This window comes from Vidua macroura, chromosome 15 (genome assembly GCF_024509145.1).
Source record: "Vidua macroura isolate BioBank_ID:100142 chromosome 15, ASM2450914v1, whole genome shotgun sequence".
Taxonomy (NCBI): Eukaryota; Metazoa; Chordata; class Aves; order Passeriformes; family Viduidae; genus Vidua; species Vidua macroura.
In genome coordinates, this window is record NC_071585.1 from 18,915,520 (window position 1) to 18,937,107 (window position 21,588).

General features: G+C 54.0%; 1 protein-coding gene across 3 annotated transcripts in view; it reads right to left on the reverse strand.

Annotated features, from left to right (window-relative positions):
* Positions 1 to 1,183: 1,183 nt before the first annotated feature.
* Positions 1,184 to 21,588, reverse strand: part of PPP2R2B (protein phosphatase 2 regulatory subunit Bbeta) — a 63,507-nt gene continuing 43,102 nt past the window's right edge. For all 3 annotated transcript variants that reach the window (XM_053991086.1, XM_053991087.1, XM_053991088.1), the window contains 8 exons: positions 14,393 to 14,490; positions 12,918 to 13,083; positions 11,505 to 11,617; positions 7,384 to 7,561; positions 5,982 to 6,146; positions 4,268 to 4,437; positions 3,651 to 3,742; positions 1,184 to 3,134 (listed from right to left, as the gene is read on the reverse strand). In XM_053991086.1, coding sequence (XP_053847061.1) covers positions 2,855 to 3,134; positions 3,651 to 3,742; positions 4,268 to 4,437; positions 5,982 to 6,146; positions 7,384 to 7,561; positions 11,505 to 11,617; positions 12,918 to 13,083; positions 14,393 to 14,490 — 1,262 coding nt within the window. In that variant the 3' untranslated portion in view covers positions 1,184 to 2,854. The remainder of the gene's footprint in view (positions 3,135 to 3,650; positions 3,743 to 4,267; positions 4,438 to 5,981; positions 6,147 to 7,383; positions 7,562 to 11,504; positions 11,618 to 12,917; positions 13,084 to 14,392; positions 14,491 to 21,588) is intronic.

The window sequence follows — 21,588 nt, forward strand, 5'->3', positions numbered from 1 at the left end:
CAGGGCTCAGCTGCCAGGACAGAGCCCCCTGACAGCCCAGCACAGGGTGGGCACAGGGGGACCCCACTGCCCTCCCCACATTTGACGTGGCCCACCTGCCCCCGCCAGCCAGCACGGTGCCCTCGTGTGCGGCCGTGCTCGTGTCTGGGACACAGGTACTGCCCAGAGCAGGATGCTGTGCTGGGAGTTGTGTCCCTGTGCCCACTCCCTGGCTCTGCCAGTAACTGCATTTCTTCTTGTTCAACACAACCCAGTGGGAAGCCGTGTGTTTGTTATGGCTGGTTTAGAATATCGTGAACTTGTTCATTAAATAAGATGGCTATTAATTTTAATTGATCTGGTCTATGGAGACCAGATGTTCATAAAAATTTATTTGCTTATTCTGTGGATAAAATGATCATGTCCATGTGCAGGGCTCCTGGCTGGGAGTGCTGCTTGTGGACCACGGAGCAGGTCCCCCCTGGCAGCCCCTCAGGCAGAGTCCCCAGTTTCCCCAGAGGTAGGGGGACAGCCTGTGGAATCCTCATCCAGAGAGAAGGTTGGATTTAAGGGATGCTGACATCTTCCCTAGCACCATTCCTGTGGCAGCCCAGGAGGTTCCCCTGGCTGGCCCTGCCCTCCGTGGCCAAGCACTCACAGCAGGGCAGAGGTTAAATCCAAGCAAGCTTAAGAAAGGGAAAGAAACTCTGCTTTTGAAAAAAGCTGAACTAAGTTCTGCCTTGTGGAGCAACAAGATCCAGCAACCCAGAACGTCCTGTACACGATGGAGCAGAACCAGGGTGGGTTCCTCCCGTTTCAGTTGATTAAGGTCCTGCAGCTAATGTGAAGGTAAAGGAGTGTCTGAGGAACATCTCCCTGACTGCACAGTCTGTGCCCTGCAGCTGCTAATTAAGGGCTGCTGTTTGAATTCATCCAGGAGCAGCCCAGAATTAGGGCAGGGTCTGGGGAGGGGCTGGCAGCTCCTTCCAGGGCTGTACCCAGTACCGAGTTTACTGTGCAGGAGGGACCTGCCAGTGCTCCCACTCCCCGTTACACGGTGCCCCACTGTCCCTCACCCTCAGGGGGACCCAGAATCCTCGGGGCTTGGGGATCCTCTGGTCACCCCTCATCAGCAAGGCCCTGGCCACCTTCAGCCACTGCAGAGCCGCATCCCCGAGGCGCGAGAGGCACAACAGGCATCGACTCCACACAGACACGTTTGGACAACTTTACTTCTGACACCGCAGCGCAGGCTTTCCTTACAGAACCAAAAAGGAGCATTTTCTTATAAAATGGTGCATTTACTCTTGCTATTTTATTTTACCATTTCATTTAAAAAAAAGTTACTCCTGAAAGCCATCCCATGGAATAAATCCATAAGCCAGTGCACTTTTTTCTTCCCTTGGGATGGCTCCTCTGAAAGTGGTGTATGGGGGGCCCCTGCCTCCAAGCAGCTCCTGGTTTTCCGTGCAGTCCATGAGCTCTGGGTGTGTAGCAGTTCCTTTCCCTGGTCAGGGCGTCCTGTGATCCTCATGGTGCCTGCAGAGAGGCTGTCTCAGGGGACACCTGGCCTTGGTGACTCGTGTCCGACCCCTGAAGGCCTTGGGTGCTGGGGGTGCCAGGTGCCCCCTCAGGAGAGATGGCAACAGGGCCACCATTGTGGAGCCACTGCCGAAGTGATGCTGTTGAATTTTGTAATTTACTTCATTTGCTTCTTGCTGCAGGAGCAGTTTTCAGATTTACAAAAAATCCAGTCCATCTTCTTTTATTGAACAGTTGTTCAAGTAAAGAGGGACTGACCAATCTGTAGAGTAGAAAGAGGCAGCCTTGCCATGCAAAGAGAAAGAGTTACCAGTTTTATTATTATTATCATTGTTATTATAATGTAGGACTGCAGACAGCCTCTCTCTGACATAGTCAGGGGCTAAACAGCAATATACAGTTGGATTTTTTTAGGTCATAAATTAGCAACTTATATTTTATCTTAAAAAAATTGAATAAATAAATAAATTAATTAAAAAAGAGAAAAAGAGAGAGAGAAAGAGAGAGAGACAGTCACGACATGCAAGAGCTCACAACAAAACGAGAAAAATGACCAAAGCAAAGCCCAGAACTGCAGCAGAGCCCAGGGTTGGTTTGGTTTGCGATCAATGCAGGTCGGAAGCATCGTTTATAAAGGTATTTCATATACCAAAGAAGGCACCACAGTATCTACAAAGCCAAAACCTCAGGAGGGTTCTGGGGCTGGGGGGGCAACCTGGTTGGAGCAGACACATCTGGAGGTGCAGCACATACCCCCTGCCCCTTAAGCTTGTCCATTGCAAAACTGAACTTTTCCATTTTACGTTTGGTTTTGCTGTCTCTGTTGGTAAAACACAAAATAATTGTAATAAAAAGACAAATGTGGAAAATGGCAAAGGGAGGCAACATTCCAGTCTTCCACACAACAGGTGGAATATTTCTGGGATCAGGTTTAAAGCAATTGGAGTGGGACCACTGCCACCAGAGCTGACCAGAGCCCATGGTGTGTTACCCCATCAATCCCTTCCCCAGCTGACAGCCCCCGCTGCCACCCCAGCACTGCCTGGGGACGTGCCTGGGGACACGGGACAGCTAGGCCTGACATCCTCACACTGCCCTGTAAGAAGTCTCAGCTCTCCCTGTGTAAATCTGGTGTCTGGGGGGTGCCCCCAGTGGCCCCTGGGCCGGAGTGCCCCAGCGCTCCTCTGCACAACCACGATCTGCAGAGCAGGAACTGAACAAAGAACAGGAAGGAAAGGAAAACAAAGGAAGAAAGAAAGAAAGAAAAGGAACAGTTGAAACCTTGTGTTTACTGGTATCAGTACATGAGACTCCTAAAGAAGACCTGGTCCTCCTAGTTAACCTTGTCCTGGAATATGTACAGGTTGTTCGTGGCTGCCACAGCGATGATGTTCTCGGAGGGGTGCCAAGCTGTGTGCAGGATCTTTTTGCTAAAGTCCAGACTGTCCACACTGATCTCGTCTTTCCTGCGCTTTCCACCCACGCAGACCTTGCGGGGTTTGAGGATGGCGCGGGGTTTGCTGTTCTCCCGCGACGCCTCCAGCGTCACGTCGCGCTTGGTGTTGCGGTCGAACATGCGGAAGAAGTTGTTGTAGGAGCCGGTCATGATGACACTGCAATGGGGAAGGACAGATGGTTTTCACACCTTTTCAGAGGCAAACTGCTGGTGACCAGAGCAAGACTGAACATTCAGAGGCATAATGACATTTGGGTAAGCCTTGGAATTTGTCTCAGGCCCAGTTGTGGTTTGTCAGCTCACTCTGATGGCTCAGACAAAACCATGGCAGCCCTGCCAGGGGGTCACACACTTCCTGCCACCTAGCTCGGTGTAAGTCACACCCGAAGACTCATTATCCCCAGATTCTGGCAATCTGAAGCTAAACCCATCACCACCTTCTTCCAGCTCTGGGTGACACAGAGAGGCATAAATGATTCTATCCAGAGAGTGGGACCCTCAGACATCCCCACTGCGTACAGGCTGCAGGTGTAGGTGGTCCCTGCTGCACCTGTCCAGACCCCACACCCAGCCAAAGGCCAGGGAAGGGGCTGCTAAGGGGCCAAGGGACCCCTTGGGCCAAACCAAAGCGAGCACCCCTGGGCTGAAGGCAGCCACACCGCCACGTGCTCACCTGTCAGACCCGTTCCAGACGCACTCAAACTTGTCAAAGATGCAGTCGTTCTCATAGAGCGAGCAGAGCTTGCTCCGCAGGTAGTCGTGGACCTGCCGGTGGGAGGGACAGGATGAGCCCCCACAGTGGCCAGCACAGCCCAGGGACTGGCAGACTCAGCCCTGGCTCACAGGGAGCTGGCACACCCAGCCCAGCCCCACGCTCGCCACAGCCCAGCTGGCAGCGTTGGGCACTGCCTGGCATCCTGTGCCCTCCCACAGCCACCGTTCTTCTCCAAGCACCTCCAGCCACTCTGCACGTGGCTTGGGCATCCCCAGGCAGTGCCAGGGCAAAGGGTGACAAAGGGCTACTGCTCTGCACAAGGCCTCCTACCTGGCTCTCCAGCTGCCAGCTCCTGAGTTTTCTCTCCTCACCCACCCCCAGCCTGGGGACATGGTGACAACTCACCAGGTCACTTGAGCCCACATTTAACAACTCTGCTTTCCACCATCTATGGGCATAAAGCTCCCACACAACAGGTCCATACCCGGCCCTCCTGCCACTGGCCCAGAGTGTGGCTCAGGAAAGAACTCGGTGGGTGCCCCACTGCTGCATGCACCTGGCTGTGCCACACTCACCTGGTAGGTCTCAATGGGCCGGTTCTCCATGTTCAAGTCCCACACCTTGACAGTGAGGTAGTCCCGGGTCATGATGTACCTTCCACTGTGGCTGAATTTGACATCAGAGATTGAGGAGATGATCTCAGAAAAAAATGACCGGTTACTTGGGTCTTCGGGCTCTTCAAAAACTGTGCAGGAGGAAAGAACAAGCCCCAGCATCAGCTGAGGCAGGAGCTCCCTGATCTCAGGCAGGGATCTGCCACCCTATCCTAGCACCACAGGAAGCTTCTGGAAGAGAACACTTGCATGATGCTGTATCCAGCACCCACATGTGCTTAGGTTTATCACCACCCCGCCCCAAGTCCTGGAGCTCCAGTATAGTGGGAAAAAAGTCTGAAGTGCCCATATAAATGATCTCTACAATGCAGAAAAGGCACTGCCCACAGCAGGACGCAGAGCTGTGGCCTTTCACCACCGGCAGAAACCTGGAGGCTTTTTCCATATAAAAAGTGAGAACAACAACAACAAAAACAAAGATCTGAGGCAGGCAGAAAGCAGCTGAACCCAGGACGTGTCTCTGTTGCTCACAGCAGGTCAGTCACAAGGCACTGGTCTCCCTGTGATGGCTCTGTCCCTGGGTGCCTCTGGCAATGGGCAGTAGGGCCATGGCCACCAGCTTTGCTGTGGGACGTGCGGACCCTGCTCGGTCCCTGCAGTGGCAGCAGCAGGGGCTCTGTTGGCACTGGGGTCCCAGAACACAGCAGGGCCATGACCGGGCTCCCAGCACACACACACACACACAGATCCAGCCTGGGGCTCCCAGCACACACACACACACACACACACACACACACACACACACAGAGATCCAGCCTGGGGCTCCCAGCACACACACACACACACACACACACACACACACACAGATCCAGCCTGGGGCTCCCAGCACACACACACACACACACACACACACACACACACACAGATCCAGCCTGGGGCTCCCAGCACACACACACACAGAGATCCAGCCTGGGGCTCCCAGCACACACACACACAGAGATCCAGCCTGGGGCTCCCAGCACACACACACACACACACACACACACACACACACACACACACACACAGATCCAGCCTGGGGCTCCCAGCACACACACACACACACACACACACACACACACACACAGATCCAGCCTGGGGCTCCCAGCACACACACACACACACACACACACACAGATCCCAGATCCAGCCTGGGGCTCCCAGCACACAGCTGGTGCTGCCCAGTCCCTGAGCGGGTCTGTGAACCAAAGCCAGTGGCCGGGCAGGGCAGGGGCTCGGGCCAGCTATTTTTGCTTTGGGCTGAAGGCTTTTGTGTGGCTTTGCTCCTGCTGCAGAAGCAGATCTGGGCTGCTGAGCTCATGGAAAGGATTTCTGAGCACTAATTCTCTCTTACACAACAAACCTACTTTCTCTGGCACTGAGCAGGTGCTGCCCTGCCCGCAGCAGCCCCTTCTGCCAGCTCCCCCTCCCTCAGCAGCCCTCCCAGCCCCTCTCCACTGGGGCAGGCTGAACGCTGAGATGGCCCTGAAGGCGAGGGTGAGCGGCCACGGGGGTCGCAGCCCGGGACACCGGGGGGACAGGGGAACGAGGCGCTGGGGCAGACCCAAGCCCAGGTGGGTCTCCATCCTCCCTTTTTTGTGCTCCTTTCCCCCGAGGGCTGTGGTGGCACACTCACACTTGGCGTGGCGGTCGCAGAGGGCCGCGGTGCGCATGTCGCACAGGCGGATGGTGCCCTTGCTGCTGCTGTACACGAAGGTGTTGCAGTGGTGCGGGTGGAACTCGGCCGCCGTGATCACCTCCGTCAGCTCCTCCATGTTGGCCGGCTTGATGTCCACGATGTCTGGCAGGGCCAGTCAAGGAGCCCACGCGGCCCGGCCCAGACTCCTGCTGGTGCCTCTGGCCCCTCACCCATGCAAACCAGGCAGGCACCACGGTCACGGGGAAGACTGCAGCGTGGAGTGGGACCAGCCCGCACCAGCAGGGGAAGGCCAAGATCCAGCACGTCTTCTAAGCTGGGAAGCCCAGCTCTGACACGGCGGCCTGAAGACCCTCTGTGGCACATGGGACCTGATCTGCCCGCCCACGCCAGGCCTCAGTACGTGTCTTTTAGTGCAACACTGTGCCACGGTGAGTAACCATACTGAAAACAGCAATGGCAGCAAAGCCCAGGACACAACAACCAACCGAAAACCGCTATGTAAGTCCCTTGGGCCAGGTGAACTGCCTGAGCTTTGTCACAGATTTAGTACTTCTCACCCTCATCCTTGCAAATAAGCAGGCACCACAGCCCTACTCTCCTGCAGCTGCTCAGAGCTCCCATAGCCACATGCCTGTCACTGCTGAAATCCTCTCCATGTGCCTAAATGATGCCCCAGGGATTTCTCAGCAGGAAACACCATATAAATACCATCAATGATTCGTGCCCTGTTTATTATTTCCGATGTGGCTGTTACAAGTGTGACTGTCGCAACCTCATTTGTAGAGCAGTGACTGGCAGCCTGACACCCGCTGCAGGGAATAACGGAACCACACCATTACTGCTTCCACCTTCCCCAAGGCACCCTTACTGCTTCCACCTTCCCCAAGGCATCTGTCTCCTCCATCACCTGCAGACCACCCCCCCTCTGCCTGCCCCACCAGACCCTGCAGGCAAATTCAGAAATTGTCACAGCGGGTGACAGCAGCAGTGGTGGCAATGCCAGCTGAGCCCTGTGCCGTGGAGAGAGCGGCTCCATGGGAGTGCTGGATGCCTCGTCTGCACACAGCCTGGCATCCCACCAGCGACACAGGCAGAGGTGAGAGGGCAGTGCCTTGAGAATGGGCCTGGGGACCTTCAGTGCTCTGCAGCCAGGTGCACAGCAGGCAGCAGTATTTCATGCTCCTGAACTCCTGCCAGCCTTGCAGAGGGTGAAGCTCCTGCAGCGAGGCACCACAACGAGGTGTGGGGCTAAGGAGCTGCGGCACTGCCCGCTCTGTCCCCATCCCCACAGGCAAGGGCACAGCCCGGCTGCTTCCCTTGGGGCTGCACCTCACCAGGAGCCAGGGCCGTCCCCAGAGCCACACGCATCAAAGGATACTAAAACTTTGATTTGTGATTTCAAAATTCCACAGGTTGATCCTCAGGTCATCCGCTGACATGTAGGTCTCATAGTCGCTGTTGACGGAGATGGAGTTGATGTGGTAGGTGTGTGCGTTGGCGAACACCCTCCGGGGAGTGGCCTCCACCATCAGGTCCATGGGCCGAAGCACAGGGACCTGCAGGGTGAGGAGAGAGCGTCAGCACCCACGGACAGGGATCAGCAGCAAGGATTTAACCCTGAAAGCACCGAAACTTTGAGGCAGGAGCAGTCAGGAATTTGCTGGGAGGAGACGGTAAGCTCATTCCCCAACAGCAGCACAGGGATCCTGCAGCACGGGGGACCCTGGCTTGGGACAGCCAAGGGGAGCAGCTGCCCAGCCAGGCCTCAGGCACAGTGGAGACACCAACAAATGGGGCAAGGTGACAGCAACTGGAACTGGTTCTTGTGGTTATTTGAAGCAGGCACAGGCCAAGTCAGCTTCTGCCTAACCCACCCAGATCAATCAGCACTGCCACAACAACCCTGGACAGCAGAGACCTCCTTGTGTATCCCTGCTCCAGCTCCAGAACCCACCTCAGGACAGGCTCTGGTGTCACACACCCCCATTATTAAATGGGAATTCAGTTTAACAAAGCACATCAAGTACACAGAAAGACTGTGTCAAAGAAAATAAAACACTAATAAATTCAATTGCTTTCTGTTTTCAGGAGGGGGGCAATGTCAGTCACTTTTCTTTTAAAACAAAGTAAGTCTTAATTTTATTTCTGCTGGCAGCAGCATTAGCAAAACACAGGCCAATATGTGGGAGAAAGGATCAAGGACTCAGCTCCTGGCACAGTCACAAACCCCCCAAAGCCCATGGCCCACGTGTGCCAGGTTGGGGCTGCCCCTTCTTGGAGGTCAGGTGGGGACATGGAACTCCCAAACAGTGCAATGGGACACAACCACCTGCACCCAAGATGAAAGCAATGCTGGGAATCCTCATAGGACTAGAAATTCCCAAAGGGTGTGAATATGACAGGGCTGATTGCAGTGGGACCACTCAGGCATTTCTGTACAGTGGAGAGAAAGATTTTGCTGGCAGTTACCTCCATGGAAACCCTCTGGGCACAATGGACTGCACTGGACTTACGCTGAAATTCCAACCTGAGCCAGAGCAGTGGCCATAAAAAATTCCAGTAAATAATCCATTAGGTGTCTACCCAATCCCCACCTTGCCAGGGTGACAGCTGCAGCCATAGCTCTGTGGTTTCCTGACAGGTGTGGCAGAGCTGGCACGGGCAGCTTACCCTGTTATGGGCACCACTGCGCTCACCTTGACCAGCCAGGCTCTGAACTGGCAGGTGGGGATGATGAAGATGCTCCTGCATCTACAGCAGGACACACATCCACCTCTGGTGACAGCTGAGCAGTGGCAGAGCCAGGCCAGCCCAGCAGCAGCGTTGGCCAGCGCTCCCCCAGCCCAGCCCCTGCCCACAGCAGCACGGCCGGAGCTCAGCGTGCTCCACAGGATCTGCTCAAGTGGGATTAGTCAAGCTGAAGCTGGGATTGACCCCAGCCTTGAGTCTCCGAGAAGGAAACTATAATCCAGTCCCTGGCAAATCAGGGAGCAGAGAAGTGCTCAGGGATAAATCCAGTGAGTTTTCCACCTGCCCCAGCGGCCGAGCTCCTCCAGCAGCTGAGCTCCTCCAGGCACACTCCCCAGAACTCATTTCCTACCTACATAAGTTACATTCTGTGACTGCCCAATGCCACCTCAAGCTTAGCATTTTGCAGACAAAATGAGTATCAAACACTATTTTCGTGGCAGACTTCACAGTGTGAAGTGACAGCTTCACACTGCTCAGAATTTTGTCACATTTGACCTGCCCTGTGACATGCAGAAGGGACCTTCCTGCAGGAGGACAAAGCTGCTGCCTCACTGCTCATCCACGCAGCTGATGGAGCTGCTGCTTCCATCTCCTGCCCCTGCCTTGTCGTTGAAATGCTCTGCAGAATGTGTACAAGGAAAAGAGGCAAATCTCTTTCCTCAGGCAGAAAGGAACAGCAGCACAGCAGACCTCCTCCAAGGCATTTCCCATCACAGCCACTCTGGGACTGCTGTCAGGGGAACCAGATGCAGTGGGGCACAGCACAGCCTCCCTGGGAAACTGCACAGGGGCCGAGAAATCTGAGTGCTTCCGCAAAATGGGAGACACAAACCAGGATTTATCGTGGAATTTGCTGTAACAGAGAGAGTGAAGTGGCAGCTCTTAAGAGAGGGCTCTGTGACAGCCACAAACACTGGGAAACAGGCACACAACAGCCCTGCCCACTGCACCCCCAGCAGCGGCACCGCCTGCAGCAAGCACCCACTGCACCAGCGCCCGGGGCAGGGGCGCTGGGAGCCAACAAAGCCAACACATACTCTCTTGGAAAAGGTTTAAGCCCTGGATTTCACTTGTGTTAATTATTTCCTACTACGTCCCAAGGCACAGGTACAGCGAGTGGTACTCGGGAGCACGCCAAGGTGGTTTCACAAGGTCAGAGGGCTGCAGCTGTTAGAGTGGGGGCTATTCAAATCACCAGAGCTCTTCTAATGACAGCAAACACCTAACTAAACAGCCTGAGCAGAGTTAAATATTCCTTTTGCACTGTGTGGGTTAGAAATTCCTCAGAGGATAATGCTCATCAAGTGCATTTAAACCATTAAGCCAAATGGATGAGAAATTATGGCAGCAAGGTGCATTTAAAAACCTTTTTCACTTGTCTGTGGTTGAAAATTAAACCATGGATGGATGTGGCTTTCATTTAAAGCATACCCATCACGGGACAATTACATGTCAGATTTACACCAAGCTGCAGCAAAACGGTTACAGCTATGTAAATATCTAAGTAAAATCATCAAAACATTAAATCAAATGGAGCTGGTGGAAGACTCCTCAATCTTCTGTCCTCAGGGACCACAGGCACTGCACAGCAGATACCAATAAGCATCACATCACACACTTAAGACGTGTTTGACCTCCCAGTGCCCTGTGCCTCTGCCAGGGGCAGGAATGGCAACACCTGACCCCAGTGCAGTGGCAGACACCAAGCAGCAGCTCCTCCAGCCACACAGCACTGAGCTGCTGCCAGGACTGCAGCTGAGAGTAAAACAGGGCCTGAGAGTAAAACGGGGGCTGAAACTTTCAAGGCAGTGAGTGGACTCCAACCCTGTTTGGTTCTCTGATATTTCAGTATGACTTTCTACAGGGGAGACAGAAATCCCAGGGCCTTCCCAGTGTGTTTGGCCAGAGAAGGAAGCACCACCTGGGATAACACCCTTAACACTGCTGCCTCTCAAATCCTGCCTCCCAGCCTGCCAAGGGCTGACAGCCCCAGCTCTGACAGCCAGGCACCGAGCAAACCTTTCCAACGGGCTCTCAGGTATCACCATGTTAGGCTGGAAATGCTGCCTGAAACATAACAGCAGATACACATCTACATGAAATAAATGCTCTCTTGCTCTGTAAAGAAAAACACTGCCAGTCACCATGAGCAACCCCATACAGAGACAAGAATTAACTGCCTGTCCAAAGTTCTCAATGGCTTCATGCAAAATGGAACTGGGACCCATAAATTGAGGTAAGCACAATCATAGAAATAATTTCATATATATAAATATAAAACCCACAAGTACTCAAAATGCAAATTCTGAAAGGGTGTTAATAAATTACAAGCTAGTCTGGTCTGATTAAGGTCATGACCAGGAGGAAAACTCATTTGGAGGAAGTACTCCTGCTCCTACAGCAGCAGCTACATTTGGGAATGCTCCAAGCCAGGAGAGCTTCTGCCCTGCCTCCTCGCTGGGATGGCCCCAGCCTGTGGGGCAGCACAGCACACTGTGGCACTGCGGTGGCAGACACGGGACACACAGGGCGCTGGCAGCACGTCTGCCCAGCATCAGCACAGCCCGGGCACCCAGGGCAGCTCCCTCGTCCTCTGCCACGCCCGAGCACCAGCCACAGCACCCGCTCCAACACCAACCGAGCACGGCACGACGGCACTGCAGGTCCCACAGGGGACACCAGCAGCAATCCTCATTCGAGAGCCCGCAGGGAACGGCTCCTCAGCCGCCACGGCCCCCCCACACTCACCCGTAGCACGGTGATCATGGAGGGGTCCCGGAGACGGCCATCCTCATCCTTGAGGTTGTACCCCTCCGGTCTCTTGTCCCGCTCGCTGACCTTCCATAGCTTCACAGTCTTATCTGGGGGAGGAGAGAGGAGAGCATCAAGGCAGCTGCTCCCTGAGCCGCCCGCTGACAGATGCACCAAGGCTGGAAAATCCTCCTGTGCCCCCAGTGCCACGTGCTGGAAGGGGTGATAGAGGTACCTGTGCCCACAGCACAGAGGTGCCCAGCCCTGCGGAGGAGCGAAGCCGTGCAGGGCACACTGACCTGGACACGGCCCTGAGACGTGGCAGGGGTCTGCAGCTCACCCAGAGTCACGCTGACATTCCCCATCCAGAACTGGGCGAGCCCAGCACTCACCAGGACTGAAGGCAGCTCCCTGCCTCCTCCCAGCATCCCACACCCGCTGCCACAGAGCCCCCGCAGGAAGAACACCAGGAACACGTGGGGTTATTCTCAATAATGGTGTTTTCTTCGCTCCCTCCTGGCAGGAACTCCATCCATAGTTTTTCATCACTTCCACCAGGTTTCATACAAAACACCATCATCCATCTTCATTTTCTCTCTTACACAGCAACTCCAAAGCAGTGCCAAATAATTTTGGTTTTATTAACATGCTCTATTTTGGGGGGGATTCACTATAAAATGTTAGTGTAACAGTAAGAACAAAAAAGAAACAGCATAACACAGGAGTATTTCCAAATTAATTGTTTTGATAACCTGCCTGCATATGGAACACCACCCAAATGGAAGGGTAATATCCCTGTTAATCAAAAAACTGTTTAAAAACTCAATTAACAGAACATTATGCTGTATAATTAATCTTCATTGCATTTCAATGATTCTCCCCCAAATGAGTTTAATAAGTCTTTGAATTTTATTACAATGATCAATAGAGTCAATTCTATAACACAAAGTAAGTTGGTTATGGAAGATAATTAGACCCCTCCTTTTCCCCTGAGGTAAATAAGTCACATCCATCTTAAGGTCCCATTCATCCCAGGTAATATTCCTAGATCCTCAAGATATTTATCAGAATATACCATGGAACTGCTGAGCCCAACATGACTGCAAATTGAAACAAAACACCTGCAGTTTGTCTTTAAAAAAACCCAAAAATTCCCAGGATCCTGAGAATAAAAAACATAAGTTGTTGTCAGGGCAGAAGCCTCTCTCTCTCCCTCAAAGGGATGGGCTGCTGTGAAATACACCTGGTGCACAGGGACTGAGCTCTGCCAGACCCATTCCCCCAAGACACCTGTGTTACCCTGCAGGGAGAGTTTTTAGTAACTATTTTCCCAAAGAAACAACACAGAGAAGGCAATGCCTGGTGGTGGGAACCCGGGGCCTGAAGCAGCGGGGCAGCACGGCCACGTACCGTTGGTGGAGAGCAGGAAATAGGCCGCGTTCTGCTGCGGCAGCCATCGTATCTTATTGATCTTCTCCTCGATCTCCAGGCTCTTCAGGTAATCGAACTCTGGCTCGTGGCTCTGGAAGGTGCTGTAGACATTGTACTCTCCCCTGCGGTGGGGCTGGTTCTTGCTCTGTGGGGAACAGGGAGGAGCTGGAGGTGCTGGCAGCTGGCTCAGGGCACGCTGGGGCTGGCGACAGCCAGCGCAGGGCTGAGTGCCCAGGCACGGCCTCTGCTGACACCGCGGCTCCCGGTGTGCTCGGCGGGAAGGAGTGGGAACGGAGGAGAAATGGAGAGGGAATGGAGAGGAATGAGAGAGGGAACGAAGCAGAAACAGAGGAAGAATGGAGTGGCAATGGAGAGGGAACGGAATGGGAGCACAGTAGAAATGGAGAAGAAATGGAGAGGGAATGGAGGAGAAACAGAGAGGGAATGCAGAGGGAACACAGCAGGAATGGATCCCACCCCACTGTCTGTCCCCGCTGAATGGCTGGGACCGAGTGCCAGCTCCCGCCAGGTGCTGAACCCAGCCACAGGAGAGCTGCTGGAAGCAGCTACAAGTACAGGATGGGCAGCCTTGGTTTGGGTGGCTAAAGCCCCACATGTCCCCTTGAACAGGAGCTGAGTGGATACATTCAGAATGATCCTGGAGGCTTAAAGTTCAGGAAAAGCAGTAGAATAATGAAATGAGAGGAAAAGGAGAAATGAACTAGTTCTGGAAAGGCTGATGGGGTGTCTGCACATGTGATGGTTAACCACTGAGTTTTCTTCAGTGTATGTAGAAATAATTTTAAAGCCTTAACTTTGAGGAAAATTTAAAACCATCATCGGACCATGACCTGTCTCATGTCCAGGGCTGATGCATTCCTTCCAGTGCAGCTGAGGACAGGTCCCACTGACTCAGAGCACAGCAGCTAACTGGGACAGCTTTGGAAATGGTGGAGGCTGTCCCAGGTGGTAGGAGCTGGCACAGCTCCCCCAGCCAGGCCCGCAGGGTGCCTGCCAGCACAGGGCCATGCTGAGGGCTGAACACACACTTCTCCAGCAGGCACAACCTCCAGCTTCCAACAAAGCATTTGCTAGCACTTCCTGAGCAAAGTTTTGGAAGGGAAACGTAACTGTTGCATCCATCTACACTTTCCAGAATTTTGGTGGTATGAGGGGCTCTTGGGGAGATGACAATCTCCAAGGTGAGCGCTTGTCACACACTCAGATGTGCTGCCTGATCCCCGTTACACCTGGAGCAGAAGAGTGCAGGCAATGTGACGTTTGGAAGGTGTTTGGCAGGAGGAAATCTGGCCCTGCTGATGTTAATAGCTGCTTTTCAGCTTGTAGTATGCCAGGAGAGCCCTGAGCTTAGGAGTGACACAGGCGGATTAGGGAACAGCAGGACGCTTCATTTAAAAGGATGAAATGGGCATTTTGCATTCACTGGCACTTACCTCCTGCTCACGCTGAAATATTACAACCCGGCCCCCCTTGTCTCCTGTTGCCAGTAACTCTCCAGTGTGGTTGAACTCAACTGTGGAGATGATGTCAGCTGGTAAAGAGAAGACAAAGACAATTTAAGTAAAAGACTTCCACAGGCATCAGGAAGCACCATGCCCTGTACAGGGACATGCCTCGTCGGTGCTCTGTACCCTGTGGCATTTCCATAAATCCCTGTTTCTCCATCATCTTTAACACTAAACGGGCTCTGCATTCTGGAACTATGCTGGCATGGCCCCCTGCCCTGGCCGGTGCCCAGCACTGGTTCCAGTGGGATTTCCAGGTACTGTCCCTGTGCTTAAATGCAGCCTGAGGACTGCTGTCAGCACCAGGGGCCCAGGGCTGGCAGTACAGCATGGCACGGCACAGCGTGGCACAGCATGCTCCCCTCATGCCTTGGGGAGTTGCCCACACCATTTGGGGTGACACAATCAATTCCTGGGACCTGGGGAGGGCTTGGTGCCAGTGGTGCCCCCAGCATCTCATCTCAGCACCTGGCTAATGGGCAGAGCTTGCTCCCACCTGGCCCTTGTGCCACCCTCTGCCTGGGGTGGTGGTTTGCCTTCACCCTCAGAGGAGAGGGAGCAGACAAATTAAGACACCTTTGTCCTCTCTCCCTGAGCTTCTCAGGAAGAACAGCTCAGGTGACCATATCTACATTGCTGCTTTCCTCTGCACATTGCTGAATCTACCATCGCTACCAAGGTAAATTAAAGTGATGCCTTTCAGCCCTCCATCAGCTGAAAAGCCACTGCACTCACACAAAGCAGTGTACCATCTCCAGGGTTCTGGGCTCAGTGGCAGGAGAAGCCAGGGGACACACAGACCTGTAACTGCAAACGCTTTAATCTGCAGTGTTTACCCTCGAGGCAACGCAGGGGGAGCTGCTAATGATTGGATTTATTTGGCCTATTTTTAGAAGAATGTCAGAGGTTAATTCCACAGCAATTACTGCCCAACTGGTGCTCACCCACTGCCTGGGAGCCACACTCCAGCAGCACGAGGCTGGGAAGTGGAAGAATGATTGCAGCCTTGGAGCCTCAGCACTGGGTGCAGGATGGATTCTGCAATGAACACTTGGCCATAACAGCTGCCAGCTCACTCCTGCCATTTGCATTCCCTGCCCTTCTCACTTCTGCAGCACCAGGACTGGCAGGGCTGCAGCCCGGGGCTCAGGGCAGGGCAAAACACAGCCCTGCTCACCAAAACACAGCCCTGCTCACCACACACAGCCCTGCTCACCAAAACACAGCACTGCTCACCAAAACACAGCCCAGCTCACCAAAACACAGCCCTGCTCATCACACACAGCCCTGCTCACCACACACAGCCCTGCTCACCAAAACACAGCCCTGCTCACCACACACAGCCCTGCTCACCAAAACACAGCCCTGCTCATCACACACAGCCCTGCTCACCACACACAGCCCTGCTCATCACACACAGCCCTGCTCACCAAAACACAGCCCAGCTCACCAAAACACAGCCCAGCTCACCACACACAGCCCTGCTCATCACACACAGCCCTGCTCACCAAAACACAGCCCTGCTCACCACACACAGCCCTGCTCATCACACACAGCCCTGCTCATCACACACAGTCCTGCTCACCAAAACACAGCCCTGCTCACCACACACAGCCCTGCTCAGCAAAACACAGCCCTGCTCACCAAAACACAGCCCAGCTCACCAAAACACAGCCCTGCTCACCACACACAGCCCTGCTCACCACACACAGCCCTGCTCATCACACAGAGCCCTGCTCACCAGTGCACACCAGCACACACCGCTGCTCACAGGCAAGCAGGGCTGGATTGAGTGGCATGGAGCTAGAGAGCTCCAAGGCAAACCCTTCACTCCTTCACAGGGAACCCCATGTTTCTTGTGGCCATCGTGGCTGGTACTCGGTGCCAGGAAGGGTTTAACCGTCTGCTGCCAGCACTCAGGAAGGCTGAGGAGTGCTGCAGAGGGGCTGAGCTCCACTCTGGCTCACACCACTGGGGTGGACTGTAGCCGGGAGTGGGCAGCACCTGCAGAGGTCTCAGTCTTTTGGAGTTAAGGTTATGGCATGGATTCTGAACTTCTTCAGATCACCTGCTCTTCTCTCATTTGGATCTGAACTATTGGTTAAATAGAATTCCTATTTAGCAAGGTTGCACAAGCAAAATCCTCCCAAAGGGCAGGACAGGCATTTTTAACACCTATTAGAGGCTGGGGAGGGACACTGGGACAGGACAAATTCCATCTGTGCTGCTGGAACCTGTGCACCTCACTGTTGTGACAGTCCTGCAGAATCAGAACCCAAGCTGCAATTTGTCAGGATGGTTATTGGGTCTAACACACACGAGAACAGACACAGCCCTGGGAGGCAAACCCAAAGCAGAGTCCCATTCCCACAGGTAACTGCAACCACGGTGCCCGACAGGAGCCAGAGCAAAGCCAGGCACCTTCAAGCACTGAAATGCTGTGCTTGGCACCAAGTCTGGCTCAGCAGCTCCAGCTCAGCCCTGGCTCACACAGAGGTTTCACTGCTGCAGCAGGTGACCCCACCCTGGAGAGCATTGCTGCGATGCCATGGGCTGCGCTGGTGTCACCGAGGTGCCACGTGGATGACGCTGGGAACAGGCTGGCAGCAGCTGCTCCAGCAGCAGCCAGGGGACTCCGTGGCTGTGGCCAGGCAGTGCTAACATGCTCCTCATAATGAGACGTGCTGCTTCCTTCTAAAATTACTCAATTGAAAATGTACCTGTTTTGCTCTATTTAATCCTCTCCATTACCAGCTGCCGGTTTTAGGTCATTCCCTTTTCAATGAATTAAAAATAACTTTGTGTGCTGCAGTGAGGCATTTTTCAGACATGATCTAATGCACCAGCCTGTGAGCAGGGCTGTGGTCTGAGACACCAGGGCCAGGCACCACAGACACCCTTGTGACACCCAGCCCAGCCCCCCATTTACAGTGCACCACAGAGAAGGGGGTTTCATGTCCAGATCCCCCAGACCTGCTGTTTACCCATGCCCATCATCAGGACTTCAGACAAGGATACCAATAGAGCCTGGCTAACTACACCTTTCATATGTTAAAAAAATACCCTAAATATTAAAAAACCCTCTTCCGAGTAGAAGTATCCAACCCAAGCCCAAATCTACCCCAGCTGACAGAAGCATCATTCCCCCAGCACCCATGGTCTGGGCACTGGCTCTTTCCCCTGGGCAGTAACAGCAGCCTGGCACAGAAGAACATCCAGAGGGCAACGGGGGGAGTCCCACGGAGGTACCAGCTCAGGAGCACAGAGTAGCACCAGCTCCTTTCCAAAGGTGTCTCTGGACAAACCAGAGCTCAGCCATGGCTGCTGCACGCCCCACCTGCTGCCCTCGAGAGACACCACAGGGTGGGTGGTTCCTAATGAAAATGCACATGTATTCATGTTGAGATGATCAATAATTATGCCCATTTCTCCTAAGGTTCCTTCAGCAGTTTTGTGACAACAGAAAGGAAAAAAACTTGCCTCTTTTTTGCTTTTTCATTTCCTTCATCACCTCCTACACACTCAGTGCCCCAATGCGGGAATTTAAAGCAAACAGTTTCCATGGAGACCCAGCCCGCCGTCCTCCCTCCCCTCCCATCCTCCCTTCCCTCGGCATCTCTGTGCCTTCATGCTCTCATGCTAAAAATATCCAAGATGGGATTTGATTTCCGCCGTAGCGATACAGTTTTATCAGAAAAATGGGAAATTTACAACACACCCCCCTCCCCCTCTGCCAGCGTGGAGGAAGGCATGCTCTCTGCCAGGAACAGGGAATGAATCTGTTATTAAAAAGAAAGAAGATAACCTAGGGAAGCTGCAGTCGGTGCTGAGACCTGGATCCCTGGAGCAGCCTGATCTGCCCACACAGCCACCCCTCTCCTTCTGCCCACCAGGGCAGGGGCCTGGCTGTCACATCCCTGCTCCTACAGCATCCCAAGCATCTTGCCCCCACTCCCAAAGCATTCCAGGCACATCATCCCCACTCCTGGCACATCCCATCTGCTCCAGCTTCAGCAGCACCTCCATGCAAAAGGGCCCTGGTCCCCCTGTCCTGCTGGGGAGGCCACAGCACACCACACCTGTGCCAACACCTGTGCCAGGAGCACCTGGCCCTGGTGTACACAGGATGACGCCCCTGGCCCAGCCCATGAGGCCCAGGCCACAGCAGTACAGCCACTCCAGGGCGTAGGGACATCCCTGGACCCAAACCCACTGGGCAGAGGGTGCCCCCAGCCCTCCCAGGGGCTCTGCCTGCTGCCTGCTTTCCCAGTGGAACATGCCTCCTTTGGGGTAAGAAGTGAGAGGCAGGTCTGTGACCACACACAGTCATGGAATCATTTAGGTGAGAAAACCCTCTAAAATCGGATTCAACCATTTCCCCCAGTACTGTCAAGGTCACCACTAACCCATGTCCCCAAGTGCCACACCTACACATCTGTTACATCCCTCTAGGGATGGTGACTCCATCACTACAGTCTGTGCCAGGGCTGGTCAGCCCTTCCATGGAAGGAATTTTTCCTTTTATCCAAACTAAACTTCCTTTGGTGCAACCAGAAGCCGTTCCCTCTCCTCCTGTCCCTGTTCCCTGGAGCAGAGCCCGATCCCCCCGGGCTGTCCCCTCCTGTCAGGAGCTGTGCAGAGCCACAGGGTCCCCCCTGAGCCTCCTTTTCTCCAGGCTCAGCCCCTTCCCAGCTCCCTCAGCTGCTCCTCATCAGCCTCATGCTCCTGACCCTTCCCCAGCTCCGGTGCTCTCCCACAGGCACGCCCGGGCCCAGGAGCTGTCCTGATGACACCATCGAGCCAGTTCCTTCCCCAGACAGAGCTCTGCGTTTCTGGGGCAGCCCCTGCCCTTGACTGGCTGCTGCCCTGCCCGCTCAGCTCTGCCCCGGGGCTGGTCTGGGGACAGGAGGGGTCTGGGGTCTGGGACTGCTCTGCTCTCTTCACTGTGTGTGTAAATCACTCCGTGGACAGCACCACGCATAAAGCCTCCAACTGCAGATGATAATAAATTGGGAAGCACCATAAATAACAGCAAACCAGGCTGCCAAAGGAAGGATTTAGGTCATTCAAATCCCAGGCTATGAGTTGCCAAATCGAGTTTAATACTCCTAAGCGTGGGGTAATAACTCACCACAACCACATCCCTCATCCCCCCATTAGACCCCTCAAGGGAGTGATGGCTGCAGGGGTTTGCTAAGGAGACAGAGATGTGGCCCCTGACTGGGAGCACAACCAAGCCATGGCACAATGGCCACTCCCTCACTCTGCTTGCCCATGAGGGAGAAAACAAGTGGGACAACAATGGGTCCTGTTAAAACCTACATCTGAACTGCTCAGGATGAAGAAAGCAAAGAGGTAATGAAAAATTAAGAGGCTTATGGAGGCAATGTCTGATAATGGGAGAGCCAGAGCAGAAGTGCACCCACTGATCCCCTGTGGAGGTCTCAGTGCATCTCACCTTCTCTGCATCTCACCACGGCATGGCAGGAGATGGACCCTGAGCTCAGAAAGGGGTTTTGAGAAGGACACAAACATTAGAATTACAACTGACTAACACAGCCCAATCCTCAGCCTCTCAAGGAGGATTCCCAGGTCTGACCCTCAGTGACAGGCTGTGGGTCTTGCTTTGCTCAGAAAACAGGGAGACTCTACATTTCACTGTTTAAGAGAGACCTCTTTGGTCTCCCTTTCTGTCTGCCTCTCTTAAAACAAACAAAAAAAGAGCTAGCAAAGTGTTTACTCTAAAAGGCATGCATCGTCAGTGCTGAGGAATTCACCTCCATGGCAGGGCTTGACGTGCAGTTTGATGGGAGCTTTGGACCTACCAGTGCTCAGGCCTGGGCACTGCAAGGCACCCTGAAGGAACCGGGACCTTCTGTCCCCTCTGTCAGGTGAGGTTTAACCTGGCACGGCGGCAGCTGCATCAGAGCTGCACCCTCAGCCCCTGCCCCCCAGGCAGAGCAAGAGCCTCATCCAAAGACTGGAACGCAACTCCCTTCCCTGCCCATGAAAAAGTGTCAGAGACAGCCAGAACAGGGGGGACTTCAGGGCCCCTCAGGTACAGAAACGGCAGGCTGAAGAGGAAGAAAGCCTGGGCAAGGCCATGGAGCTGAAGGGGACAAGGAAGTGGCATCCAAGTCCCACTGAACAGGGCTAGGTACAGTGTGCAGGGTAGTGTGGGGAGCCCGGGCCATCAATCCTGCCCCAAACTGTGTGGTCCACGGCACTGAGGTGGGAGGGCAGAGGCCACCAGAGGTTAAACTGCAATCTAATGGCATGCAAAATCACATGTGATTGATTTGCATTGATTATCCCCTGCTGGGGTGAATCATAGCCCAGGAAACGGAAATCAATTCCACTGCATTAAGCCCAGTAAGGATATGGAGCAGGAGCAAAATGCCCTGGAACACCACAGCTTGCTGAGACCACAAAGCAAAGCACAGCAAGCCATGGCACAGCACAGCACAGCATGGCACGACACCTGCCCGACCCCTGCACCCCAGCCAGGCCAGGGCTCTGCTGAGGGAGGGACAGGCTCAGTGGAAAAGCACCATGCCTGAACAGCTCCCAGCCCCGGGCAGGCCCATCCCTCTGCCCACCACGAGTCCTGTTTCCTGCAGGGATCGGGCTGGAGCCACGGCTCACACGGGACTCCCAGCAGCTCGGGCTGGACCCTGCTGAGCTCTGCTGTCTGGGTACAGCTCCTCATCAAGACAACACGGTGCTGCAGAGCTAGCAACAGCTGCTCCTCTTCCCCAAAATGGAATAACGCTCCTAGATTGAAGAGCTAAAAATACTGGCACATTCCAAATTTCTCTGCCCTTGTTACAGCAAAGAGGAATTTTGTGCTACCCAGCCTAGACGAAAGAAACCCCCATCTGGCAGCAACCCTCGTGTCACTCAGCGTCCCCCACCAAAGCACCCATTTCAGAGTGCCAGTGTGCAAGAATGTGAATTTACATCACTCCACCATCCTGGCCAGGTGTAATTTACTGGAACTGCTGGAAAGGAGAGTTCAGGAGGAAATAACATCATGGAAGGGCTCAGCACAGAGACTCCCAGGGAGCAGAGGCTCTCATGGCCCCAGGTGCCCAGGACAAGGACACAAAAGGAGTGGGGCAAGA